We start from the raw sequence: 27687 nt of genomic DNA on the forward strand, positions 1-27687 counted from the left end.
AAGAGGAGGAGGAAGGGGGAAAGAAAAGAAAGAAAGAAAGAACACTATTTGATGGCATAAATACGTGGGGCAGCGATGCCAGCCACGAAAAGGGGACTTTCATCATGGGAAAATGAGCCTTCTTCCAGCTCGCATTAAAAAATTCCTTCGGCTCCAAGCAAAGCCATCTCGCCCACGCCAGCACCCACCCGCGGAGGGGCGGAGGAGCCGCGGCGGTGTCGGTGGACCCACAGTGACTCTCTGCGGTCCGCTGAGGCTATTACAGGCGAGACGCTGCCCGAGACGTTCCGAAGGAGGAGGAACATAGCGGGGTGGTTTCCTGACTGTGAGGGAAGAGAGGAGCTGGGCTGCAGGAGCCTCGGCTGCTCCCGGCTGCTCCTCCGGGGATGCAGAAGCCTTCGTGATACGGCCGGTCCCGCGGAGCCCCTATCCTGCCGCATCCGAGGCTTTTTGGAGGAGTTTGGATGAACCCTCTTTCCAGGTAAGCAGGATTTTCCTCTCCTTTTACAGCATTCGTATGGCTGTTGATGGTTCTAAAGCCACAGCCCGTGCCTTTGTGGGTTGCGCAGCTATTGCTGCTGCCAGGGACAAGCTGCTGACTTCAGGCACGCTGCGTTTAGACTGGAACAGTACGTATTTCCATGCTGCGTTAAGCTTTCGGGAGGGTTTGGGCACTTTTCAGTACTACATTCTAGGTACACATGGCCAGAGGTCCAGAAAATCCCTCAGTGGGGACTGGAGAACCCAATTTTTCCCTCAATTGAGTTCACCAACTACTGCAGACTGACTGCAGCGACAGCGGCACGGTATTTTGCTGCAGCTGTATGATTTGGCTCACCTTTGATTTTCATTAATTTGGAAATAAGATTCAGATTGCAGACCAGACAAAGCAGTGAGCTGTGCCTCCTAGTTGTGTTGATTTTCATCAGCACCAGTTTGGGAAGTTTGGGAAGATAATGGTAGTTACTCCTGAATTAGTTAGATCTTGCAAGCTTGTTGTGCAGGGCTGTGGAGGAGCCTTTGCTGAGCCCGTGGGCTGCTCTACAGCCCGGCTGCCTCTCCACTCTTCCCCAGTATTCTCTTTCATCCCACTGTAAATGCAGTGGGAATGCTGACAAATGGCTTGGACCACCTGCAGCAGCAGGGAAACCTTCCCTTGCAGGTGGTGGGCCAGGCACTAACATTATGGGACGTGTTTGACTAGGCAATGTAACAGAGGCTTTTGCTCCAATTTTTTTTTCCCCCTTTTTTTTTTTTTTTTTTTTTTCCCAGTTTTATTTTACTTAACAAAGATCTGAGTGGAGTAGAGTGCTGTGTGCACATGTGGATAGTAATGCAGGCACTGCCCGTTGGTCACAGCCATAACAGAAGTTGGGACTATGTCAGTGTTAGAGCAGATGCAACTTGTACAGCTCTCCTGTTTCCATGACCATAAAGCAGCTCCTTGCAGACTGTTGGCTTAATGGTGGAGCACCTGAATTTCCGTAGATCTGGGAACAATTTTCTCAGCTGCAGTAGGTGTGATTTTGAAGGTGTACCAGGAAGAAATATCACAAATGGGATACAGTAGACCTTGGGTCTGCCTGGACGGGCACATGAGATGGCCTCTACAGAGCAGTAAAGGGTGATCTGACTGTTAGTCATTTGCGAGCGTGCAGCTAAGCCACAAGTAAGCCAAAAGGCCTTACTCCCATAGCATTATGTTTCTGCTCTCGCAGAGAGAGAGCAGAAGTCAAGGAAGAAAAGCATGGCAGAACCAAGTATTCAGACAGAAGGATTCAGCTCCCAATTTGCACTTTCCATCGCTTTTCTAGGTCAGCACTTAGTCTCCATCAAATGCCTTAGCCTGCAGTACACCCTTTCCTTAGTGAACCCTGATATTTCCCACTGAGCATTTCTCAGCAGGAGGTGAGGCTTTTTGGAACGCATCAAATCTTACAAGATTGGCAATAGAACCAGAAGAGCTGATGGCACCCTGAGCAGCATCGCCCACCCCAATTTTGGAGACTCCTCAGATGGGGGAGAGAGGCTGTGGCAGCTTCGTTCCACATCTGTCCACTCCCTGTTAATGGAATCAATGGGTGGGGAAGCACCATGCGTGCCTTCCAATGGCACACTGTGGTCACAGCCTGGCAGTGATAAGGAGGAGCCTGCATGCAGCGGAGTGGGATAAAGGAGACTGTGTGCAGTGGGGTGACAAAGCAGTGAAGTGTGCCTAGTGCCTGTGTAGAGGCAAGGGCCCTGCTCTGCGCAGAGTCCTTCTTACTCACACACACATGGCAGGAGGGAGGGAGGTGATTAAACCCAGGATGCTGCAATCCGTGAGTCAGACATTTGGCCAAAGCCTCCATATGCTCAGCATCTCCAAAAGATGGTGTCTCCAGCTTCCTGAGCTCTGAAATGGTGCTGCCTGAGGGCTCCAAGCTGCCACGAGATCAAGTTCTCCTGCAGCTCTGCTTGGTGGAGGATGAACAGGATGGAAGCTTGTTGTAAGGCCAGAGATAAGAAGTCGTGGTCTTAACTATGATACTCCCTCAGCACTGCAGTAGGTGTGAGGGTTAGTCTGAAAGTAATGCCCCCCTTTATTATATTGGCCCACTGTGTCAGAGGCAGATGGTGGTGTGGCAGTACAGACTGAACCTTCCCACCAATATTCCGTTCCATTTTGTTGCCGTGTGACAGATGGCAGCAGAGGACAGCATCTGACATGGAAGTACATCCCTTATGTAAAATCCAGCCTGAGCATTTGTTCTTGCAGGCTTGTTAGCATGTGCATAAGCCTTAGCAAGGAGGAAGGCATTCTGTGTTGTAAGGATATTGGCAGCACCGATAGTAACTGGTCTTCCCAGCATAAATGAGTCTTCAGAATCCTGTAGTGCTGTGCACCTTTCAGTGTAAACTAGGTTGGGATGTGTCCAAACAGGAAATAACTGCTGAGCAGCCATGAGGAGAGAGCTAAGGAGGTGCTGGAAGAGCTGAGCTGTCTGTATTCTTCAGATAATGCCATTTTCATGCAACTAAGGCAGAAGTGCAGCTGCACTGCTAGCTTGCCCTTCCCCTGCCATAGCATGACCTCTCTAAGGAAGGACGAAGGCACTCTCACATGCCATTCAACCTTTGACTTTTCAAAAAAAAGCCCAAACATTTAAAGAAGAGCTCAGAAGGGCCGAGGCCTTCTCTTCTTAACAGAGATCATTCATAACCCTTTTTGTCTTGAGTTGACTCTCAAGCAGAAAAGTAGCTATGGCAGTGCATGGTCTGTGCTGTGAAGCCGACATGACAGCTAGTGTGAATGTCCTCTAGACATAAAGGTGAGCATTGGCTCTTCACTCTTGAAAATTGTTGCTAGGATTTTGTCTCTGAATATAATTTCCAGTCCTCAGTTCCTCTGAACACTTAAATATATTCCCAGGAACTTCTCAGACTAGATCTCATAGGCAGAACTAACATGAAGCACTGTTTGGCTTTGTATCTTCCTGTCAGAGCTAACAGCTCAAATGTTGTGTATAACATGTAACTTCTGTTTTCCCACAGGCATCTCAATGTCCAGAAGAACTGCTGAGATGTTCCAGCAAGCCTTTCTATCCACGCTTCTTTGCGTGGCACTAGTTCCACTCCATGCTCAGTTTGATGATGAACCTGTTACCTCCTGTACAGGTATTAATTTGGGTGTCTGTCTCCTTTGTAGACAACAGTCTTACTTAAAGCAATGGATTTGCTCAGCCCTAGAACCTGCTTACAAGGAACTGACTTTGGCACATGATGCCTCTCCTGCTTCTTTGCAGCACCTTGCCATAGTCATCTGTCCTTCTGTAGGAAACAACATTCTCCACTTAAACTCTCATTTCTGAGTTTGCAGTGCAGTGCAGAAAAGTGGAAGGTCTGAGCTCTGCCAGTGATGGCTTCTCCTGGTTGGTGCACTGCTAAATACCAACAGGTCTCCAGAACTCAGCAGCATGTCTGATGTCAGAAAACAGCTCATTGTGAATTTTAAAATTTCAGTACTTCTCAGTGGCAATGTGGAAGAGGTGATGTAGGTGTTCAGACTGACTTTTATAAAAAAAATAAAGCAATACTTTCAAGATTAGTTCAGAAATGATTAGATTTTAGGGTTATAAGTTGAAGGAGGGAAGATTTAGGTTGGATAACAGGGGAAGGTTTTTTACTATGAGTGGTGAGGTGCTGGGACAGGCTGCGAGAAGAGCTTGTGGATGCCCTGTCCATCCCTGGAGGTGTTCAAGGCCGGGTTGGATGGGGCACTGGGCAGCCTGGTCTAGTATTAAAGGTGGAGGCTGATGGCCCTGCATGTGGCAGGAGGGTTGGAGATTCATCATCCTTGAGGTCTCTTCCAACCCTGGCCATTCTGTCATTCTGTGATTTTGAAGTTTTTGACAATGAGGAGTTTTCTGATCTGGACAGAGATACAGTTTGGGATAGAAGGTGATTGTGCTTTTTCTGACATTGTAATTGGATATAACCCTTTTCAAACCCTTTTAAATCAGAGAGAGCAACCAGCAGCCTGGCAGGCAGGGCATGTATGTAGTGCACGAGAGCAAAAGTCATCTCCTTGCTCAAAACTGGCACATCCCTGCCCTCATTTCCTCCAAATTTGGTAGAAATAGCTCCTGATTAACTAGAGGTGCAGCAACCTTGCATGACACCAAACCTCATGTCCTGTACTGTGGTTTGCTCTCTTCACAATTCTGTGTGCTCTTAATCTACTTGGCCCAGGTTTCTAGGGAATAGTGACGGGGGTGCAGCATTGCAGAAAGTGCTGTGACGCATTCTGAAAATTGTCTCCATACAGAAAAGACGGATTGCCCCATCAGTGTGTACTTTGTCATTGACACCTCGGAGAGTATCGCTCTGCAGACTGTGCCTATCCAGAGCCTCGTGGATCAAATAAAGCAGTTCATCCCTCGGTTCATTGAAAAACTGGAGAATGAGGTGTACCAGAACCAAGTCTCCATCACTTGGATGTTTGGAGGACTTCATTACTCAGATGTGGTGGAAATTTACAGCCCTTTAACGAGAAGCAAGGACACATACCTCACCAAGCTCCGTGCTATTAAGTACCTTGGCAGAGGCACCTTCACGGACTGTGCTATCTCCAACATGACACAGCAGTTCCAGAGCCAGACAGCCCGGGATGTGAAGTTTGCAGTGGTCATCACTGATGGCCATGTCACTGGCAGCCCCTGTGGGGGGATGAAGATGCAAGCAGAGAGGGCACGCGACATGGGGATCAAACTCTTTGCTGTGGCCCCCAGTGAGGACGTCTACGAGCAGGGCCTGCGGGAGATTGCCAGCCCACCACACGATCTGTACCGCAGCAACTACACCATCACGCCGAAAGACGCCCTGCACATTGATGAGAACACTATCGAGAGGATAATCAAAGCAATGGTGAGGGCACTGAGCTGTGCTGCCCAGGGTGCAGAACTGAATGAGGGGAGACACCAGGGAGCGGTGACAGGAGAAGGAGAGCGTGGAAGGGTGGGATGGCACGGTGGTCTGGCTTGAGAGAGCTCCTCTACCTTTTCCAAGTCCTTTCTGCACTTATGGGCTAAATGTGGTCTTCAGCATATCTGATTTCTTTGGCTAGGTGTCCCCTGGGTTACGCCCCTGCTCCTCTAGGCAGGATTAATCCAAGTCCTGGCTGCTGCTCAGGCTAGACCTATGCCCCACCTGGAGGCATGTGGAGGAGATGGCAGCACTGGGATCTGTGAGGCTCCCTGAACTCCTTCCCTACTCAGCAGAGTGATTTCTAGGGCCCCATTTGTGAGGAACCACTGAGGATGTGGGGATTGGACCTTGATGGTCCTTGAGGTTCCTTTCCAACCCATCCATTCTGTGATGTGATTAGAGCCATGGGACCTTAGCCGCCTCTTTTCCCTTGCTGTCACACATAGTGCTAAGGGTGAGTGCTGTTCTTCTCTCAGAGCTGACTGCCTTAACTGATTTTGTTCATTCTGTTTTCTCCCTTGCAGAAACATGAAGCCTATGCTGAGGTGAGTGAGCAGCGCCTGCATCTCATTTCCAAGTTGAAGTTGCCTTGCATATTGAAGAAACCAGATTGTACCCCAGAGGAGCAGACAGTTTTGCTCTGAGCTGCATGGAATGGATTGCTGCCCACCTGGGGATCAGTGTGCAGCATGGGAACCCACTCCTTTACCAAGCAGTTGAAATGGCATATGGGATGGTTCCCTTTCTGCCTCCCCCTCATTTGTGATTCTCCTCATGGCAATGAGTTCAAGTCTATTAAGATGCTCATTGTACCAAGCTGGATTTGGTGTCATGTTTTACCAGCATTCTGCAAGCTAGAATTCCTGCCCAGCCATGTAACAGGGCTTGGCCTATGTAGAGAGGAGTATGCAGAGTGGTGCTCCCAATGGCACACCCTTCTCTGATGGCCCAGAAGAGCAGATCCATAACACTGTGGCTGACACTTAGCAATCCTGTTCTTTGAGCTTGGGCCCAGAGCCAAAACCATGATGAATGCACTTTTGGCAACTGCAGATTTGTGTGCAGGAGCTTTCAACATGCTTTTTGCTGCCTCAGCTCTGAGCCAGATGGAACCAGAGTCACTTTTACTGCTGCAGTTATGGGGAGAGATGTGGAGAGAGCCATGGTGCATGGCTGAGCTCTGGGTGCTGGCTGGCTCAGAACACAAGGCAGCCTAGAACTACATCTCATGTTGAATTTGGTGTGTTTCAGTGCTACAAGATGAGCTGCCTGGAGATTGCAGGTCCACCTGGTCCCAAGGGATACCGAGGGCAAAAGGTAAGTTACTCTGACATGTGGGAAGAGAATAATATCAAGAGAATAATATGGTCTCTCATTTTTGGGTGTTCCTGTGTGAAGCCAGGAGTTGGACTGATGATCATTCCAAGTCCCTCCCTGTCTCTTCATGACCATACAAGGGCTAATGGACCAGTGGGTGCAAAGAGACATCCAAGCATCAACTATGCTGATCACAGTCAAGGGCCTTCAGTAACTGAGAAGCTGTGCAGGGCCAACAAGAATGCAGCAAAAATTGCTTCCACCTCTCCCACTCCCAACAGCCCTCAAGTGTGCAGCCCTCACTCTACCCACAACCCAACAGAATCCCAAACTGTGCTGCCAGGCTGTGTGCTGCCACCCCCACAACAGCTGCCCCAAGCTTTGTAGGAGCCTGATGCTACCAGAAATTGTCGACGCCTTTCAGTCATCACCAATGATGTGTTTTTCCTTTAGGGTGCAAAGGGAAACATGGGTGAACCAGGCTCCCCTGGACTGAAGGGACGGCAGGTGAGTTGTAAAACCATCCCCATGACACAGTAAGCAGTGCTGCCCTGATGCCAGCTGGGGCTTCATCTGTGCCCTGCTTAAGGTAACACTCTGTGTCTTCTTTCCTTAAGGGTGACCCAGGTATTGAAGGTCCAATTGGATACCCCGGTCCTAAGGTAAGAATCATGTAGTCAGTGGCTGCGCTCTTTACTTTCATGGATTTTTATGTGTTGCTGTGTGAAGCCAGGAGTTGGACTTGATTTTCTTTATGGGTTCCTTCCAACTTGGGATATTCTATGGTTCTATGACTTTTGATAAAACACAGGGTGGTTCAGAGTAATTTTCTGTTGTTCACTGTTACTTCTTTTCACTTCCTGGCATTCTCCCTCCCTGTGGGAACCCACAAATCCATCCCCAAGTTGTGCATTTGAATGCCACTATGCTCAGCACATCTTCCTACTCCAGAGGCAGCTGGCCAGCATGGAAAAGTTGTGTAAATCTGCTGCTTTGATGCAAGAATTCTATGTGACTTTAAGAATTATTACTGGCCTTCCTCCTTAAAGGGCCTCAGCAACATTGGGATCCTTATAGCGCCCCTCCCTCCCCACTTGCCCATTTCCCACCTGGGATGCCCATCCTGCCAGTCAGCTGCTGCCTTCCTACTGCTCATCCCAGGCACTAATACAGCATCGTCTTTCTTTTCTTTTTGTCTTCCTCCAGGGTGTGCCAGGGCTGAAAGGAGAAAAGGTGAGAAAGAAAAGCCTGCATGGTATGCCTGGGGAAGCACAGCTCTTTGTACCAGCACAGGGTCTGGGGCATAAGAGGAGGAGTTCTCTGGGGAAAGGGGTCCTGGCTCCTCTTCTGTGGAGCAGGGAGAGACAGATGGTCACGGAGCCATCTGCAGAAAATGCTGAATTGAAGGAGGGAGGGGAAGAAAGTCTCTGGCATGGTGAGTGAACATGGCTGACTGCTGTCCTCATTTTTCCCTAGGGCGAGATTGGATCCGATGGACGGAGGGTAAGAGAAGATCTTTTCTAACTGGCCCGTTATTACAAACCCTTGAGTGTATCATCACATCACTGATGTCTCTTTTCCTCCCTTGATCCCAGGGTGCAGCTGGTTTGGCAGGCAGGAATGGCACCGATGGACAGAAGGTAACGGCATGGGGAACTGCACCATCACAGGGCTGGTATATTTCTCTGTGCCCCTGCACATAAAACTCCCTGTTTTGTTTCTCTCATATCCCTCGTGTGTTTCTTTGGTCGTTTCATCTCAATCTGGCTGAAGTTTTTAAGAGCTTATTTGCACGTTATTCTCGATAGCCTGCAGAAATACTTGAGCTAGCACTCTGCAGGAGCCTGATGCATAACCCGGCTGCTCTCCTGCTGCAGGATAAGGGATGTTCACCTGGTGTGGATTTTTCATCTTGAGTGCTAGAGCACCCTACAGGACATGTACACAGAAACATCTGCTGAAATGTAGTTTTCAAGGCACGTCCCTGCAGAGCCTGCAATTTCATCTCTAAGCTGATGCTTTCTCTTAATGTTAAAGCCCTAAAGCCACATTCAGGTATCTCCTAACAAAGTCCCTGAAATCCTCTGTCCTCTCGCAGGTGAGTGCAGACGAACACAACCTTCCTATTTTGTATACCATACAAATGTACCAGAGCAGAATAACCTAAATTTATACAATTTTGGCTGGTTTTGCTCACTGGCCAGCACACACGGGTTTTGTTCTGCACTTTCCCTCATACCCCACCAAGTGCTTCCTCTTTCTCTTTTTGTGTCTGCTCACCACAGACAGCAACACTTCTGCTTAAGGAATACTCTTGCTGTTTGTTCTCTGTCTGATCACAGGTATGACCAGTTGATGATGTTAAAAAGCAGGAATTAGTAGCAGGAAGAATATGTATTTTTCCTTCAGGCACCTGGAGCGTTGCTATCTTTTTCATTTGAATGATCTTTCTCCAGGGCAAGCTGGGAAGAATTGGACCGCCAGGCTGCAAGGGAGATCGTGGTGACAAGGTAGGAATGCTGTATTCTTTCATTCAACACATTAGGTGTGTGGCCCCAGCTTTAGTTGCACATCCCAAAATATATGGTAACAGAGGTCACTACCTCCTTTTCCTACTTTCTTCATAATCTGACTCCAGATCTGTAATCCCCAGGTCTGTGGTTTTTGTGCCTCTTTTCTCCAGGCTGGAAATATGGGATCCTTCCCCACATACAGAGGAGCACCTGCTCCCTTCATCAGCACTAGTAGCTGGCAAAAACAGATTTGCAGTCTCTAGAGAGTGACTTTGAGTGATTTGATTTATTCTGGTGGTAAAATGCACATTGTTGATATTGCTCTTTGTCTCTTCCCTCTCTAGGGCCCTGATGGCTACCCAGGAGATGCAGGAGATCAAGGTGAAAGAGGAGATGAAGGCATGAAGGTAAGAGTATTCCAAATGAGAGTGGGCAGAGGCCAGCAGTAGGGACAGCTACACACTGTTGCCTGTATTGCCTCTTAAATCCTTCACTACTGGTGGAGCCGATGGGTTCTGTCTGCCTGGCTGTTGGATCCTAACACAAATGCTGGAGCTAAGGGAAGACCCTTGTTGGCCCGGCTCCTTGAGCTCCACATGGTGCACATCAGTGCTGTGCAGCAACGTTGTAATGACATAACCAATGACCATTGCTCTCTGTTTCAGGGAGATCCTGGCCGGCCTGGTCGCAGTGGACCCCCAGGACCTCCAGGAGAAAAAGGGAGCCCGGTAGGTTCGTGCCAGGCAAAGCTGAGTTAGAAAGATTTACCCTTCTAGCTCTGCGCCTTTGTTCCTCTTCCTGTCTGTTTTGGGTAGAAGGACTATGGTTTCCCCTGACATAGCTTTGTAACATCCTCAGAGCTTGTGGCACTACTGGTGTTAGCCTAGTTTTATTCCTGTAAGCGAACTCCAGCTTATGTCCAGTAGCTTTTAGGCAACCCTTATCCATTTCATTCAGCGGGAGGCTGTAATTTAGATAAAGAGGTTAGCAACAGGTTATCCCAATAGCCAGTCACTTCAGATAGAGTGTTAGAGGTTGCAGCAGCCCTTAGATTTTGACAGGGCTGGGAGGAAGCTGGAAGGAAGAGCTGAGATGCCTTTCTATCAGTTGGTCTCTATGAAGCTGGCACCTGTGCTCATAGATTTGACTTGTAGGCATGGTGAATGTGTGGAAACGTAAGGTGCGTTCATGTTCATGCTGACATTTGCACAAGGACGAGAGATACGTACCTTGGCCTCTCTGCTGACAAGTCCAATTTCATTTTCTTTCCCAGGGAGTCCCTGGCAACCCTGGAGCTCAAGGACCTGGTGGAAGCAAAGGAAGAAAAGGTGAAACAGGACCTCCTGGACCCAAAGGAGAGCCTGTAAGTGTGTGTCTAGTCTGGGCAGTGAACATGCCACCAGAACGTCTTCCAGGTTCATGGATGAGTGATGGACAGGTCATCAGGAAAGGAAAAAGAAATCTACTTCCTTGATCTGTGAGCGAGGTTGAGAAACTCCCTCAGATAGCCTGCCTGCCCTGCCTTCTGCATTCCCTAAGAATGCAGAACTGCTCTCCTTGTGTGCCATTCATGATAAACCCCAAAAGGAGAGATGAGTGCCTGTCTGGAGTTCACCTTAGCCTGCATCCCTCTGAGTTTGTCCTGGAAGCTGGCACCAAGGTTGAGGCAACAAATGATATCTATCTGACAAGGAGCTTAAACAGCATAACAGCTCCGATCAGCTCAGCTAGCACTGTGAGGGCAGAATCCAGATGATGTAAACCAGTTTGAGTCCCTGTGCAACACCCAGAGCAGGAAGAAGTGGAAGAAGAGCCAGATGTGCCGGAACTAAATCAAAGCATTTAACCCTGAAGGAATGAACCATGTGTGTTGGTGGTCACTGTAGGGAGCACCTCCTGAATGAGCAGTCTGGCTCTGGCTTCCCAAAATACAAAGGCAGGACCTGCCCCAGGCAAGGCTATCGTGGACATAGGCTCTTTAAGGGGGTGTAGAGGGGGAAGGAAGGGCAGCCAGGTGTCACTGTTTGGGTGGCATCCCTGTTGGCATCCCTGTTGGTTGATGTGACCACTTTCTGTGTCTGCCAAGGGTCGACGTGGAGATCCAGGGACGAAGGGCAGCAAAGGCGGTCCAGGGACCAAGGGAGAAAGAGTGAGTAAAGCATCTGCCCAAACCCCAAACCATTGCAAACGAGCCCAGGATGCACAAGATTGGCATTTGTGATGTTCTGTTGCCCAACCATGAAGTACCCAAGGCCAGGGCTGGGAACTGCATGCGCCAGTGGGCTCTGCTACCAGTGTGCCTGCGGCCTGCCTGGCTTTTCTTAAAGCTGTGACAATCATCTCCAAAACCAGCACCTACAGCCTTCAGGAGTTGATCCAAAGCTGAGTGAGGATGAAGGGCAGCAAAGCTTGAGGCAAAGTAATGTGTTCAGAGGGCATTCTGCCCTGACACTGCTTCTCAAACCAAGAAGCACCAGATTTGAGAACTGTGCCATGCCTCCTCGCTGCCATCCACATAGAGCTGGAGACGTGCCTGACAAGGAATATCTTTATCTTCTCCACAGGGAGATCCTGGTCCAGAGGGTCCCCGTGGCCTGCCGGGTGAGGTTGGAAACAAAGGAGCAAGGGTAAGCCCAAAAAAGGATTTTGTGATAGCTGGGAGGGAGGGAGCTTACCGGGCTTTAACTCTCATGCATATGTCTGGCAAGAGAATCTTTGTGGAGGATGAGCAAAGGTCTCATCCTGCTTCATCTTATCTGTGCAAAGAGGTGCAAATGGGACACCAGGACACCCCTGTCTCCAGAGGTGCCAAAGCCTGGTGGAGCACTGAGGACATGTGGCACAGAGGGTCTGTATGTATCTGCTCCTGTATATTCTTGCCTCTTGCTTTGCTTTGCAGGGAGACCAAGGATTGCCAGGACCCCGAGGCCCTACAGGTGCTGTGGGAGAGCCAGGCAATATAGTAAGTTATCGTGCCCACCTCCCTCTGCAGTGACAGCTAGTCCTGCTGACACCAACTGCCTGCACTGTCCTACTAAGAGCAGCCTGCATGACCTGTTCCCAAGGAGGCTCAAAAAACTGCCCCATAGGCATCTAGCTTGGCCAGAGTCTGTGGTTGACCCCACACCTACTGTGGTAGCAGTGCCAGCTCATCCTTCTGGCCCTGCAAGAACACAGGTGCTGCATCAGTCACTGCCACAGCAGCTCCTGGGGGAGGGAGGTGATCTCACAGTGTCATCTCAGCAGCCCATTTCCCCAGCATGGAGCCCAGTATGACAAGGAAGCTGCTGGAAATGCCCTGACCCACTCTCCCCAACTTTGTCTTGCAGGGATCACGTGGGGACCCTGGAGACTTAGGCCCAAGAGGTGATGCTGGACCACCGGGTCCAAAGGTAAAGTTCCTGAGTGCAAGTCAGCATTTGAAAGACAGTGTTGTTGTGTACTTCTAAAGTCCATATCCCCTGCAAAAACTCACTGACCTATGCATGTGCCTTGGAAGCAGGATGGCTTGAACCTGAGCCTCGCCATGAACAGAGACTTAGTTCTTTCTCTGGTCGTGGCGGCTCTGATTGTATCTCTCATCCTGCATAGATTCAGGGTTGCCCCAGGCATGTGCTGTCCTCAGGACCCCATGTCCTTGCTGTGAACAACTGCTCCCAGTGCTTGAGGATCCAGTGCAGAAGTGATGGCTCACTGGAGTGTTTCTTCCCAGAGAGGGAGTGAAAATAGCTTTGGTCTCACTGCATCACTAGGTCACAAAAGTTCGAGTTTGAATTCTGACAATTATTTATTTATTATTTACAATTATTTATTTGTTTATTTCACTAAAGGGTGATAGAGGCAGGCCTGGCTTCAGCTACCCTGGACCCAGAGGACCGCAGGTATGTATGCTCCTGTGAAGATATGCATAGTCCAACAACAGCAAAGGAAATCTGTTTCAGTGGAGGTTAACAGCCTGGGAGAAGGAAGAGGGAGAAAGAAAAATGATGAGGGCCACAAGAAGGTGAAGCAGAAGGGAATGAGGAAGTTTCATTTCAGCAGTAGTGCCAGCATCCTGTTCTCATGTCCATTCCTGGGGTTGTGAAGTCCTCCCTTTGCTCCACAGCGCTTGAACGTGTCCCTGGAGGCCTCATCTGTGTGTTAGAGGTGCTGGGGACCCCAGCCTCTCTACAATGACTGGGATGTGGCTTTGCCCATCACCCCAGCCATCATTCCTGCTGTTTAGCTTTGTGCCCCTCATCACAGACCTCAAACAGAAGTGTGAAGCCCATCCATTGCTGTCTCACCCATTCCTCTTCCCTCACAGGGTGACAAAGGTGAGAAGGGGCAGCCAGGGCCCAAGGTGAGTGCACTTGTTTCCTTCATCTGTTTTTGACCTGGCAGAAATGCCAAGCAGTTGCCACCCGGTCCTCTGGGCAAGTGGCTGAGGAGCTGGTCTCCTTCCAGGACCTTCCCTGCAGCTGCAGCTGCAGGGCCTGGGTGTGTTGTGTAGGCTCGTCTCATTTTGAAACCACTTGAAATATGTTTTGCAAAACTTCCTTGTTCTTCATTCAGTGCCTGTGTAAACACCACTTATTTGATTTGCATGAGCCGCTGGCTTAGAGGGTGATCCCCTGGGCCAGGCAGGCCTGTGTTCCTGATGCGTTCACAGCCGTTGTTCTTTTGTCTGAGTGCACCCACATGTGCTCTTTGATGAATCTGTTTTCATCTTTCTCAAACAGGGAGGAAGGGGTGAGCTTGGACCAAAAGGAACACAAGGAACAAAAGGAGAGAAGGGGGAACCGGTAAGCAGATTTTTGTGTTACCAGCATACCACAGATGTGTGATGTTGAGACACAGGATGAGGAGCCGTGTGCTGTTGTCAGTACTGTGTGCTGCTGGCATACATATTTAGATCTCCCTTACCTGACCAATGCAGCCACACCCCAGAAATGGCCCTGTATCTCCCAGCACAGCAGCAGCAGGCTGGTGAGCACACTTGGCAGGGCTGTGCTTGATGAGTGGGTCAGGAGGAGACCTTAGCAGCAGCAGCTGCACCATCAGATTCAACAGGAAAACGCTCAGTCCTTCTTTGTTTGCCTTCCAGGGTGATCCTGGCCCAAGAGGTGAACCTGGATCCCGAGGCCCACCTGGTGAAGCAGGCCCAGAGGTAGAGTACCGTCCTGTTGTGCCTGAGCTGCAGCTCCCTCCTCTTCTACCCACCCTCCTTAGAGCAGCTCCTGTGCTGCTCTGAAGCTCAGAGTGCCAGCAGGTCTCCCCACAGCTAAAAGGGATCCAGCCTCAGACATGTCCACTGTCTCCAGGAGAGGCTTTCCTTCCCTTCCTTCCCTGGCAGACTTCTGTACAAATCTAAATTTTTGATGGGGCTGATGCCTAGCTCCAAAAACCTGTGCCTGAAATCCCTATGCTCTTCTTACAGGGGACCCCTGGCCCACCGGGAGATCCGGGCCTGACTGTAAGTAGGACTTCTCTGTGCTCTTCCACTTAGAGGCAACCTCGGTTTTGCTATGTGCAGCCTGAGAATGAGGCAGGATGTACCATTCCTGCCATTGCTCGGCACGGGAGACAGGGCAGGACTGAAAACATCCTGCCATGAGCAGGGGCAGGAGCGGCCTGTGACTTCCCAAGGGAGCCAAGGAAAGAGGGGAGTGGGTGGCTGGGGAGGAAGGTAAAGGAGAACCTTTCCCTTAGAGGGGGGCAGGGACTCACCCTCACATTTTTGCTGTCAGGACTGCGACGTGATGACCTACGTGCGAGAGACATGTGGATGCTGTGGTGAGTGAACTATTGCCTTTCTTCATAGCTAAGGGCCAGCATCGGGCAGGGGGATGTCAGCTCAATGGACAGTGAAAAGGAATAGCAGGAACCCTCTGCCTTTATGTCACCAATGTCCTGGTAGGGGCAGCCATGCTTATGTTACAAAATTCAGCTCTGCCACTGCCAGTGTACAGTTTCATGGCCCAGATGATGGGATAGCAAGATTAAAAATGCTGACAGAAAGACATATGTAGCATTCCAGTGCTGTTCAGCTGTACACATCACCACAAACCCTGTGGATGCTTGATGTTATATTGAATGTCTGTGTCTCTACTTACCCCATGGCTCATTTACACCACTGTAAATCACCTTTGTGATTTCCTCCTTTGCCCCTCTCTCCAGACTGCGAGAAGCGCTGCGGTGCCCTGGATATCATGTTCGTCATAGACAGCTCAGAAAGTATTGGTTACACCAACTTCACTCTGGAGAAAAATTTTGTTGTGAACGTGGTCAGCCGGCTGGGCTCCATCGCCAAGGACCCCAAATCAGAGACAGGTCTGGAGTGTGTGTGGATGGAGCTGGTGGCAGAAATGGGGATGGGTAAAAGAAAGGGGTCTTGGATCCCTCCAGCTTTCATACTTGTATGTAGCTGCCGTGGTTTGCATCTGTCTGTTCAGCATTTTCACAACAGTTCCTGCTCTTCCCTTCCCAGCTTTGTAGACCAGTTGGGCAGTTCTTTTCTAATATGGAATTATGCTGACTTTCTGCACTTCTCATTCAAAGCCTAGTGACTCTGACGCTCCATTGGCAGGTGCCCGTGTTGGGGTGGTTCAGTACAGTCACGAGGGGACCTTTGAAGCCATCAAGCTTGATGATGAGCGCATCAATTCACTGTCAAGCTTCAAGGAAGCAGTGAAGCGCCTGGAGTGGATTGCTGGAGGCACCTGGACACCTTCTGCTCTTCAGTTTGCTTACAATAAGCTCATCAAAGAAAGCCGTCGAGAGAAAGCCCAGGTGTTTGCTGTAGTGATCACAGATGGACGCTACGACCCTCGGGATGATGACAAGAACCTAGGGGCTCTTTGTGGCAGAGATGTGCTCGTCAACACCATTGGCATTGGAGACATATTTGATCAGCCAGAACAGAGCGAGACCCTAGTCTCCATTGCCTGCAATGAACCCCAGCGAGTCCAGAAGATGAGGCTCTTCTCAGACCTTGTGGCAGAGGAATTCATTGACAAGATGGAGGACATGCTTTGCCCAGGTCTGTATCTGTCCTTGTACTTATGAGAACTGGAATTTTCTAGCACTGGGATTTGTGGATGGAGGGCATATACAGTGCGTTGCAAAGATTGCAGAGACGCTGTGTCCCTGCAGGTTGGCCAGTAGCTCTCAAGGTGGATCATTCATGATGGGTGGGCTGAACTTAATGTAGCCCTGGATAAACTTCCTCAGATAAGGGCCAGACTTCGGGGCCACTGTTATTTCCCTTTGTGAGAAACGTGGATCTGCATTTCTGAATGCAAGAACTGAAGGGAGGTGGTAGCATGTCATTCAGTTTTCCTTTTTTTCCTTTCCTTTCAGATCCACAGATTGTCTGCCCTGAGCTGCCCTGTCAGACAGGTAAACATTACAAGTAGCTTTGTGCCATCTGCACACAGTTGTAGGCCCAGGAGCTCATGAGTGGGAGGGGATGTACAAGCCTGTTGCTTCCTTTGCATGGCTAGGAGTTTGGGAAATAGTGTTATTGTACATCAGGAAAGTTCCATGTTTTCATCCCCTGCTCTTTCCTGTCCTTCTGAGTTCTCTTCACAGGTAGGTACCAGCGCACCATGTTTGCACATGAGCATTGCTCAGTTCTGATTCCTGCCCAAATTCCTGGGTGCTACCAGGTTTTGATCTCCAAATTTAACAATGAATTTCTCATTTGCTCTGTATCTCTATTGCATACCGTGCCAAAATCCCCTTGCTACAACTCTTGCCATCCAGAGTATAACTAGTAGCACTGGGCAAGATGCTCCTTGTGGGTGATGAAGGCAGAGCAGTGGGAAGAGAGTTTGGAAAACACTTTAGTGGTCTGAAAGCTTTGGCTTCTTTAACACTGGCTGTGTTTTAATTAACAATTAACTCAGGGTATTGAATCAAAGGAAAAAGTCTGTAAGGGTACTCTGGTATAAGAGATGGCTGCTGCTTGCTGAAGGTGATTCTACTTGATCAAATTTTGCTTGTTAAAGGACAAATCTGCAACTCCTAGAGAAACTGTCTGTCTCTGCATCTGTTCAAATACAATAGATGCACTATTTGCTGATATACACAAAGCTTACCAGGGACAAAGTTTTGCCAGTTCTTGCAATTTTTATCTCTATCTTGCCATGAAAGCCCCTGCTTCAACTCAGTATTATACAGAATCTCAACGTTAATTTTCAAAGAAGTGCCTTTGTTTCCATACAACACAAAGGGGAGGTGGTCCCAGAATTATCAGCAATCTGAAGACAGAAAAGCTGGAATGGTTCCTGACTAAAAGCTCTGACTGCTACACTAACATTCTCAGTATTTGCACCTGGTAATGCAGGGAAAGCAATGCCAAACTGATGCTGAGCCATCAACACAAACTCTGCAGTGAGTTCTGAAGAGCTATGTCCTGTGGATCCATGCACAAGGAAGAAACTTCTCCATGCCACTCTAGAGACTGCTCAGGTGTCTTCAAAGGTTTTGATCTTTGTAGCCTCCCCATTTCTAAGGAATACTGTAGGAGAGAAACTGACCCGAGAGGCTGAGCATTCACATTTTCCAGGCTCTGACCATCAGAACTCTCCAAAGCAAGGCAAATTTTGGCTATCCTTTCCCTGTAGTGCACTTGGGAGTCTCTGTTCCTGATGCAAGGTGAGAACAGTTTGCTGGTACATGATACACATGGGGACCAGATCAGAACTGGCTGTTGGTGGAGCTCAAGAAGGCATCTGAGGGTAATGCTTCACACCATGCCATAGGTGGGCCAGACCAAATGCAGGCTCTACACCTGTTCCCCAGAGGATAGGGGAGGTGGAATGTTGTCCCTGAGTAGGTGTGGACCTGCTGTGAAAGTGCCAGTGCATCTTCCTCAGCACGGGGAAAAGTTACCATGGTGTGCGAGGATTTGTGGTAGGTCTGGTAGGCCAAGTTTTACATCATACTCAGGGACTTTGGGGGCCTTCGGGCAAAGCACCATCTGCCTGCTGCATTGGATGGGCCATGGTGCATTGCTGCCATCATCTAGAAGGATTTGCAATGACTTCATTTGCACAATGGTAAGGAAAGGTGTTGGGTGAGCGGTGATGAAAGGAGTATGACAAAGTCTGCTAGTTGTTCAGCTTCCTGTTTTTTCCCGAGAGCTTCAAAAGTTGGTGCCAATTCATATGCAGCTTTTGGGATGGAGATGGTGCCCTTTGAAGGATATGTGAGTGACTTTCATGCAAACCCAATGCACGTGTCCAGCTGCAGACACTTTGGATAGATTCAGATTTGGGACAGAGTTATGCTCAGCCCTGGTCATGGTCCTTAGCTGTCAGAATTGCAGTCCTAGCACTTAAGAGAGTAAATCAATTGCTCATGCCATGTACCCTAGCTCCAGCCTGTGTTTTGTCAGTAGGATATGGAGATGGACAGCTATGACCTGCACCCAGCTTCCTCCTTGCTGCCTTGCGGAGCCAAACTTGTCACCACTTTGAGTTCTCATCTGCAGAGGAAGGCATGCTGCCTCCTTGTCAAAAATCCAAATTTTCCTCTTTTCTTGTCTCCCTTTAATCTTCCCTCAATTACTTTGGTGTTTACAGAATGCTGTGGTATTCCTTGATTTGGGCTCAGGTAGGATCAGATGCTGAGCAAATCTGAACTGACCACTTGCTTTAATAGAAAGTGCATGATGCTCTGTGAGGCTCTTTCTAACCTGTGCAAAAGGCTTTGCTTTGAGCTTTGGGATTTTACTCAAATATCATGGCAGCACAATCAGGTGGAAACTGAGGGTTCTCAGGGTCCTGAAGAGTGTGCACACATGCAGGAGCACTGTACACTACAGGATGGTACGTCCACCCAAAGCATGGTGGACTAAGCACCAAGCAAGTTCACTGTCCCTTCGATGTCCCTCTGTCTCTTGGCATCATGTGTACAGTTTGCATGTAACAGAGTTCAGAGCTACTTGGTGGCTGATCTCAGTGAATGCCATATGCAGCAAAAAGTTGGATTTTATGGCCTTCTTTGTAATGAACACTTTCTCCATTGTAGATATGCTGAACTAGTAAGGAAGGAGGGAGCCTATAAACAGGAGGGGAGTCAACGCTTTGAAAGGGTAGATAACAGCAGGGCTAGGGGAAATGGTTTGAAGTTGAAGGAGGGAAGATTTAGGTGGGATGTCAGGGGGAAGTTCTTCACAAAGGGAGTGGTGAGGTGCTGAACAGCTGCCCAGAGAGGCTGTGGATGCCCCGTCCATCCCGGGAGGTGTTCAAGGCCAGGTTGGATGGGGCCCTGGGCAGCCTGGGCTGGTATTAGATCTGGAGGTTGGTGGCCCTGCCTGTGGCAGGGAGGTTGGAGATTCATGATCCTTGAGGTCCCTTCCAACGTGGGCCATTCTGTGATTCTGTGAAGGAACTGGGCAGTTAAGTTTTCACATCATTTTCCTTGGTCTCCTAGACAGTGTGTTACATTATGTCAGTATGATTCTCATGGTTCCTTGATCACACTTCGACAGAAAGTCAGTTGCCTTGCCACTAAACTGTCAAATACAGTTCAGACACTGTAAGATGCAGTAACTGGATCGTAAGCATACTGAATTCATTTCTCAGTAATATGCACTTGATCGTCTTTGCTTACGTATTCCTCTGCTCTTCAGGATTTAGTAACTCCACGCTCTCCAGGTCAGATGCCTCAGGCAGAATATCTATGTATACAAATCATAGAATCACAGAATGGCCTGGGTTGAAAAGGACCACAATGCTCATCCAGTTCCAACCCCCTGCTATGTGCAGGTCGCCAACCAGCAGCCCGGGCTGCCCAGAGCCACATCCAGCCTGGCCTTGAATGTCTCCAGGGATGGGGCATCCACAGCCTCCTTGGGCAACCTGTTCCAGTGCCTCACCACCCTCTGGGTGAAAAACTTCCTCCTACTATCCAACCTAAATCTCCCCTGTCTCACTTTAAAACCATTCCCCCTTGTCCTGTCACTATCCACCTGCACAAACATTTGTTCCCCCTCCTATTTATGTGCTCCCTTCAAGTACTGGAAGGCCACAATGAGGTCTCCGCAGAGCCTTCTCTTCTCCAAGCTAAACAATCCCAGTTTCCTCAACCTTTCTTCATAAGAGAAGTGCTTCAGCCCTCTGATCAAATGCTTAGTTCCTCTCCAGCCCATGGAATCGTAGTTGCACAAGGATCTGTATTCCATCCATCTCGCCTCTCTGAGGTCCCTTCCTCATCACCAAAGCAATGCTCTATGGCAGCTCCCTGTAAGGGCTGTTCTGCAGTGCACTGACAGCCTTCCCTTCCTCATGGTTGATCTTTGGCTTCAGCCTTCCTGCGAGAGGCACAGCAGCAGTTCAGTTTCAGCGGGGGATCCACGTCCCACTCTGGGATACGTATTCCAGTATGACTGTTGAGACATAGATACTGAGATTTAAAATCTGACTTTGGTCTTTACTTCTCTGTCCCTTGTTAGTTCTGTTCTCCTCTGGTGCAGCATGCGTAGGAAGCCAGGTAGCATTCAGAGACACAGCCATTGCTAGAAAGCCCTGAAAATATTCTTTTGACGCTCACTTGCAGATGACAGGAACCCTGGAAATGTAAACCCACTTATTTTCCGCCCCATGGAAGAGGGAGTCAACATAAATATTCCCAGCACCATACATTCGATCGCCCAGTTCCTAAACTCCACGCGGGAAACCCAGGACCCCAGAATGTACACCCAGCTGGTGGCCACTTTGGCCTTTACTGCCGAAAAAGCCAAGTTTGCCACTGGAAATGAGCGGCAAGAATGGATGGACCTGTTCATTGACACCTTCAAAATGGTGCACAGCGAGATTGTGGGGGACCCAGAAACCGTGCTAGGGCTTTGCTGATGTCTCCATTCTAGGCAACATGAAGTGCATGGAGGCAGGGATTGAGTAGACATGGAGAATTGTTTGGAGCTGTAATTGTCTTTCATCAAGTGCCTGTGGCAAAGAGGGCAGGTACATTGACAGAAGCTTTTATTTAGGAGAAACAAAGGCAGTGACATGGCTTGGCAGGGCTCGGACAGGGATGTGACACAAGAGGCAGGCCTCTCCAGTTTGGTTGGCTGGTGAGCATGGCAGCTTTCTCCAAAAGTGCTCTTGCTTTGCTTGCTGCTTTTCTTCAGGGGCAGTGCCAAGTGCTGGCAGGACAGCGGCACTGCCTTGGTTTCTGAGCCAGCCATGCTGCTGCTCTTTCTCTTCGTGCTCCTGACCTGCTCTGGCAGTGTAGTGCATCTCAGTCCTCAGCCACATGTGAGCGGGGGCTCCAGCACAAAGTGCAGCCTGTGTGGCTGCAGGCAAGAGCAAGTCCCTTGTTTGCAGACAGCCCAGCAATGCTCTTTTCCCACATTTGTCTTTACTGGCTACTTCTGAAGCATCTTCTGTGCTGTTCTGTTGTGCATTACTATGAGGGCTCTCTTTGGGTCCCATAAAGCATTTTTGTGGCAAGACTGGCCAAGCAAGGTGCGTGTCCTCTCACTGTGGTTTCTGTACAAGTGTTTGTGAGGCATCAAAGGGTTCTGAAAGGAAGAGCAAGGAGTATGAGAAGGGTAACCCCCGCCTTTCCATGGTGAGAAGCAAAACTTGAGTTGTTCTTCTGTCAGAAGGTGTATATACTGTGTGCACCTTTGCTTGTGCACTTGCATTTCTTTCATCTTAATTCACAACGTGTGCTTATTCATATCCAGGAGACAGAGGTAATATAGGACCAGAAAGTCCAAAGCAAAAATTCACAGTTGCACAAACCTCTGTGGTATGTTACATAAGCTATTTAAAAGCAAGTATTTAAACTTGATGTAGTACAGTCAATGGAATCCATACTCAGTGCTAGTTTGGTTCAGGGAGACTATAGAGCCACCATTTGTGCTGTGGGTAGGTTGTTTAGATGAGGAGGGATATTTCCATGCACTCTATTACCACTGATTTTCAGAAAAAGTCAGACAGATGATTGCCTTTTGTGCCTCCAGAGTAACTATTGCTCCCTGCAAAATTGTTTACTGCCAGCAAGTGGATTTTGCAGCCTCTCTATCTGACGTGGTGTTATTGCAATAAACTATACTGAGCAAATGTCATATTTCATGAGCAGAATTGAGATTCACAGTTTTCAGAAGTGTGGTTGGGCTGTAATGAACTCTGTTGTAAGGTGTGTGAAGGGGAGCCAGTTGCCATACCATAGCCAAGCTCAGAAACAACTGGAACAAAGAGCTTGCCCAGTTTGAACATTTTACAGTTTTATTTTGAAATCTTGGGCTTGTCAGTCTAAGTTAGAATTTGTCCAGTGACAGACAGTGTGATATTTGTGGGGATTAGGTATTTTTACCCTATGATCAGCATGTGACTTAGCCTGCTGGGTGCAACTGACATGACTGAATTTGGAGGAACACAGTGTGAATGGGTGGAGCTACTCTGCACACACACGTCATTACTGATGGCAGGAAAATGGATGTTATTTCTGCAGTTCTGCTTTTTGTGCTGCTTTTGTCAGCCTCAGCTGTTTCTGGCAGTCAGTATGCGGTGCAGTGAGTTGCAAGCTTTGCTCTAAGCAGCACCAGCAGGATTAGTGCTCCAGTTAAAAGCATGATGTGAAGATTTTAGTTGGCTTAATCTGTGCTGGTGCTTAACCACTTCAGCCACCTGCAGTTAAGGAGAAGAATTTTGCTTCTTGCTGCAGGAAAGGGAACTTGGGTCCATGCCCCTCAGAAGTGAGAGCAAAGTACAACTGAAGCATGATACTGAACAGGACAAACCCAAGGTTGTGCAGCCACTGCACTGGCCAATATGAGGAGTTTCTCTGGGGAGCACTCCTGCAGTAGACACAAGTAGAGAACTGCCTGGAGAGCCAGCCATGCATTATGCATCTTCTAGCAACCTGATCTTGTGGTGGGGGGAGGATGGGGCGAGGAGTGGAGGGAGAATGGGAGAGGATTGGAGGTTTTTAAGGTCCTTTCCCAGTTCAAGCCATTCTGTGATTCTGTTATTCCATGCTATTGCTGAAGCTTCGTGGAGTGATGCTGATGTGTGCTTAACTAGGAGCTCCTAGCATTTTCTGTAGGTAAATTTAGGGTGGGAGAGGGTAGCACGTGCTTGTAGCCAAAACATAGACAAGCAACGGGGAGATGGGCTGGTAACACTTCTCTGGCACAATATGCAGGCCTCTCTTCCACCCACTAGCTTCCATGCTTTTGTAGACCCTACCCAGCCTTCAGGTGTTTGAAGGGGGTATGCCTCTCCACCTTTCCCTTTCATGACTGCACAGAGCAGGGGAGCACATGGAGTTCACTGGTGCAGGCACTGCCAAGGCAAAATGTCCTTGTAGCAGCAGCACTTGTAAACTGGGAACTGCAGCATCAATGTACCTATAGACATCATGTCTCAAACAGGTGAGTACATAACTTTATTGCTTTAAAGGAAAAAAGTATTGCAAGTTGAATTTGGAGATATGAAATTCAAAAAACTCATGTGGAAAAATAGCGTCACTCAGAGACTGCTTTCTCCTTAAGACAGAATTGACACTGCAGAAGTCTGCTCTTTACAGTAAGTCAGTGCACAGCAAGCACAGTTCAAGACATGCCACCATATAGATACATTTTACAGTGTGGAGGGGCTAAGAAGAAACACAGGTCTGCATTGTCAGGGAATGTGAAACAAAAGCAATTGCAAATTTTTGCAATGCCCAGCAAGATTGGATAAACCACATGTGCTAGAAGTTCCTGCACCAGGTGTTTTATCATGGATAAAAGTGGTGTCAGTAGTCCCTGAACTCAACCTTATGCACTGTCAGGGTTTGTGCTGCGCTGGGAGCCATGTCCCGTGTTGTTGAATTGATGTTGTCTGCTTTGTAGTCTCATGCTCTGTTGTTCAGCTCACACACACAGCTACAACATGCTTTGTTTCAGCACTTCGCCATGCTGAATGCAGCCCCGGGTAAAACAGCGCTCAGCACTGAGGAAGCACTTTGTTAAGTTGGATTTGTTCACTATATGGAAATGGAATGTGATAGTACTATCATAAAAGCTGTCCCTCAGTGCCAGAAATGGGTGCTCAGGTTGGAGCTGCTCCGGAATCACCTGGTCCTTGCCAGTCGTGCAGCATTACATGGCATGTGCTCCAGCACTCCACCCTTCTGGGATTCAGAGTGAGCAAGACAGAACTGCTCTACAGGGCATAACAGTGCTGTTGCCCTGCTGCCCACCATGGAGGAATACCCTGTGGGGTGTATGTCATGCACATCACTTCTCAGCACTGACATTGTAATCGCATTTCTGACTAGGTCTTTCATAGAGAAGGAAACTCAATCACTAGAATGGAAGAAGAACCACCTAAGAAGATACGGAACTGTTTTTTGGGAATGCAGACAGACATCAAATGCATTACACATAAGTACTGCACAGGGACAAAAGAATTGTTCATAACTAACAGCAGACTCGAAATACTGCCATTTTCTTCTGCCTTTTTTTCTGAGATCACTCACTGCCTGCTTTGTGTTGTTCTGAGTGACTGAAGGATAATCTTCCAACGTGTTTCATTCAAATACTGGTCTTTTTTATTTTAAAGCTTATTTAAAAAGCTGCTTTATGACAGGTGAGCCAACAGGAAGAGATTCTTGTTTTCTAAACGTACTTCTTGACCTTTATAATCTCCTCAGGAATTAGTGACAGCTGATTAAACAAATTTGGGTGCAGGTTATGAAATCAGCTTTCACCCTACAAAGATTTGTGCAAAGAGGAACCCTGAAAGTAAGCCACTCCATAAGAAATTACTGAGAGGTATTAAAGCACTGTGTGCTATTAACCTCCCTTTTAGATAGTAGCACTGCTCTTTGAAGGTGGGTGTAACTCTACAGCTGAAATACACAAAATGTGCTGAGCTATTTAATGCTTGGATGCTTGTCTTAGCCCTCAGAATTACAATTCGTTAAGACCTCGTGACTCCAGCCCAAGCTGCACAAGGCACGGCCCAGCTTTCTCCAGTAGGCTTTCTTATGCTCCCAACTTTGTTTTTTTTTGTTTCTCCTGCAGAGCTTGCAGTAGCCCAGTGCACACAGCGCCCCGTTGACATTGTCTTCTTGCTCGATGGCTCTGAAAGAATTGGGGAGCAGAATTTCCACAGGGCCCACCACTTTGTGGAGCAGGTTGCCCAACAGCTTACACTGGCCAGGAGAAACGATGACAACATGAATGCGCGGATTGCGCTGCTGCAGTACGGCAGTGAGAGAGAGCAGAATGTGGTCTTCCCACTCACCTACAACCTGACCGAAATCTCCAACGCCCTGGCTCAGATCAAGTACCTGGACTCATCCTCCAACATTGGGTCAGCCATCATACATGCCATCAACAACATTGTGCTCAGCTCAGGAAATGGTCAGCGAGTCGCTCGGCGCAATGCTGAACTCTCCTTCGTCTTCATCACTGACGGCATCACAGGAAGCAAGAACCTTGAGGAGGCCATCAATTCCATGAAGAAGCAAGACGTCATGCCCACAGTAGTGGCTCTTGGGAGTGACGTAGACATGGATGTCCTGCTGAAGCTTGGCCTTGGAGATCGGGCCGCCATCTTCCGGGAGAAGGACTATGAAAGCCTCTCCCAGCCAAGCTTCTTTGACAGGTTCATTAGGTGGATATGTTAGTTGAGTGGAGTGCACACGTCCTCCTGTCACCAGCATACACCCCCCCCCAAATATTACCTGTTCTATTTTCTTCTCTCTGTATGGTTGCTAGCAACTCTGAGCTGGCCCAGAACAGTTTATACACAGCTACCTTCTGGGTCCTCGTCTCTAACCAAAATCCAGACCTCTTTTTCGAGTTTTGTGATGAAGTCGCATATCTTACATTTATGGTGCTAATTAAATCCAAGATCTAAACAGGATACAGAGCCATATGAAGTACGTCTGTAAAGCTTTGCACACACCAAGTTATGCCTTGTGTATCTGCTGTTATCCCAGGAGGGCTTATCAGAGAAGCAAGAAGCCCCTCCAGTTTAGCAGGACAGATGATCACTTCCTGCGTTCAGAAATTCTCAGCATCCTTTGAGGAGCTCTACGTTTTGACATTGCCCGTTCTTTAGCGAGCCCTTTTCCTGATTATATCATCCTTTTTGTTCTCTTGGGACTTCTGCCCCTGAGAGGACTGAGCAAGTTTATGACAAATCTTGTGCTGATTGAAATGGACAGCACTTACTTTCTTTTTGCATCGCCCTTCATCGCTTGCTCCTTTTTGTGGAAGCAGCAGCATGGTTAGAATTTTTGCTGCCTTCAGCAGCTGTCTGCAGGTGTTCCTTTTGGTCCTCTATCAATCCTACATTTCACAGGCCAACTTAAAGACCTGCATTTTCCTGCGGGCTCTGCCTCCTTTGCTTCTTTCTGTCCAACTTTCACCAGAACCTGTTCATTTATTACAGCACCTTAAATCCTGGCTGAGAGAGGCAGCGTACCTCCCAGCACCTCACAAAATACTGTGCAGCACAGGGAGCTGCCCTGGTGTCACCCCAAAGTGCTCAAAGTAACCATGGTGCCTTCTTTTCACCAATCTTCTGAGCAGTTCCCAGATTTGAACTTGAATTGTGCTGTCTGCAAAAATAAACAAATAAACTCTTTTCACCCTATTCCAAAAAAAGACTCTTTATTCCATAGTTTGTCTTCTCTCCTTTCCTTCTACCTCCTTTTTTTTTTTCTTTCCCCTCTTTTTTTTTTTTTTTTTTTTTACCTTAATTTTTATTTTTAATGAGCAGGTAGTTCTCCTTGCATTAAGCTAATAAATGAAGGTAAGTTTGTTTTCTGCTTCTCCTCACAAATGTGGGAGCACAGGGCCAAGGGTCCCTGCAGGAGAGGATCACAGGGCACTGCCGAATTCCCAGAGAACCACAGGAGTATCATGTGAGCCCTCCAGCTCACTGTCCTGTGCCTCCAGTTGTCTTACAGACCTGCTCATTGCCCCATTGCCATGCTCACAGTGCCCATCTGGACTAGTCTCTCTCAGTGTGACAGAGGCAGACATCATTCATCACCTGCTTCATGTTCTTTGGCTCAGGGCTGTGGGTAAGGACTGTGAAGGACGGTAAAGAGCAATGAGCATGGCCACCTCCTAAAGCTGCTCTACCCCAGGACGGCTCCTGCTTGGCCAAATTCCACACCAGACTGTGGACCCTGGGATCTCTGCCCAGGCTGAGGAAGCAACTCAGCGACTAAAGGAGAGCTGCAGGGAACTACTTTAAGGACAAGAGACGGCTGCATCCAGTCCGAGGTGAGACAGGAGCTGTCCTGGGAGGGATGTGCAGCCAAAGTAGCAAATCCCAACTCCCCCCCCCCCAAACGCACACAGCCTTGCAAACAGGATGGAAACTCATGCAGCTCTGCATGAGGGGAGTTACTTTATTCTCCAGCCAGCCCTTCTGCAACAGCT

At 48.5% G+C, this 27687-nt stretch overlaps 1 protein-coding gene across 2 annotated transcripts; it reads left to right on the plus strand.

The window, feature by feature from the left end:
• Positions 1 to 258: 258 nt before the first annotated feature.
• On the plus strand, positions 259 to 26901 carry COL6A2 (collagen type VI alpha 2 chain). 2 transcript variants are annotated; one of them, XM_031604491.2, is made up of 28 exons: positions 259 to 481; positions 3535 to 3657; positions 4808 to 5406; positions 5991 to 6011; positions 6718 to 6783; positions 7237 to 7290; positions 7401 to 7445; positions 7990 to 8016; positions 8260 to 8286; positions 8379 to 8423; positions 9240 to 9293; positions 9641 to 9703; positions 9962 to 10024; positions 10570 to 10659; positions 11383 to 11445; positions 11861 to 11923; positions 12196 to 12258; positions 12626 to 12688; positions 13127 to 13177; positions 13603 to 13638; positions 14018 to 14080; positions 14383 to 14445; positions 14716 to 14751; positions 15026 to 15071; positions 15456 to 15608; positions 15865 to 16317; positions 16638 to 16676; positions 25309 to 26901. In XM_031604491.2, exons 2-28 carry the CDS (start codon positions 3543 to 3545, stop codon positions 25914 to 25916), a joined length of 3069 nt encoding a protein of 1022 aa, XP_031460351.1. In that variant the 5' UTR covers positions 259 to 481; positions 3535 to 3542; the 3' UTR covers positions 25917 to 26901. The 2 variants fall into 2 exon arrangements, with proteins under 2 accessions (XP_031460351.1, XP_090000700.1); XM_090144574.1 differs by lacking the exons at positions 259 to 481; positions 25309 to 26901 and adding an exon at positions 20844 to 22357.
• The last annotated feature ends 786 nt before the right edge of the window (positions 26902 to 27687 follow it).

Source organism: Phasianus colchicus, chromosome 7, assembly GCF_987193195.1.
Source record: "Phasianus colchicus chromosome 7, bPhaCol1.hap1.1, whole genome shotgun sequence".
Classification (NCBI taxonomy): domain Eukaryota; kingdom Metazoa; phylum Chordata; class Aves; order Galliformes; family Phasianidae; genus Phasianus; species Phasianus colchicus.

Excerpts from the sequence above, each read along its gene's own strand:
- COL6A2 (XM_031604491.2), top strand. The coding sequence starts at position 3,543 with ATGTCCAGAAGAACTGCTGAGATGTTCCAGCAAGCCTTTCTATCCACG. Across the intron at positions 7,446-7,989 it reads TTGGATACCCCGGTCCTAAG|GGTGTGCCAGGGCTGAAAGG; the intron begins GTAAGAATCATG and ends GTCTTCCTCCAG. Across the intron at positions 15,609-15,864 it reads GGACCCCAAATCAGAGACAG|GTGCCCGTGTTGGGGTGGTT; the intron begins GTCTGGAGTGTG and ends CTCCATTGGCAG.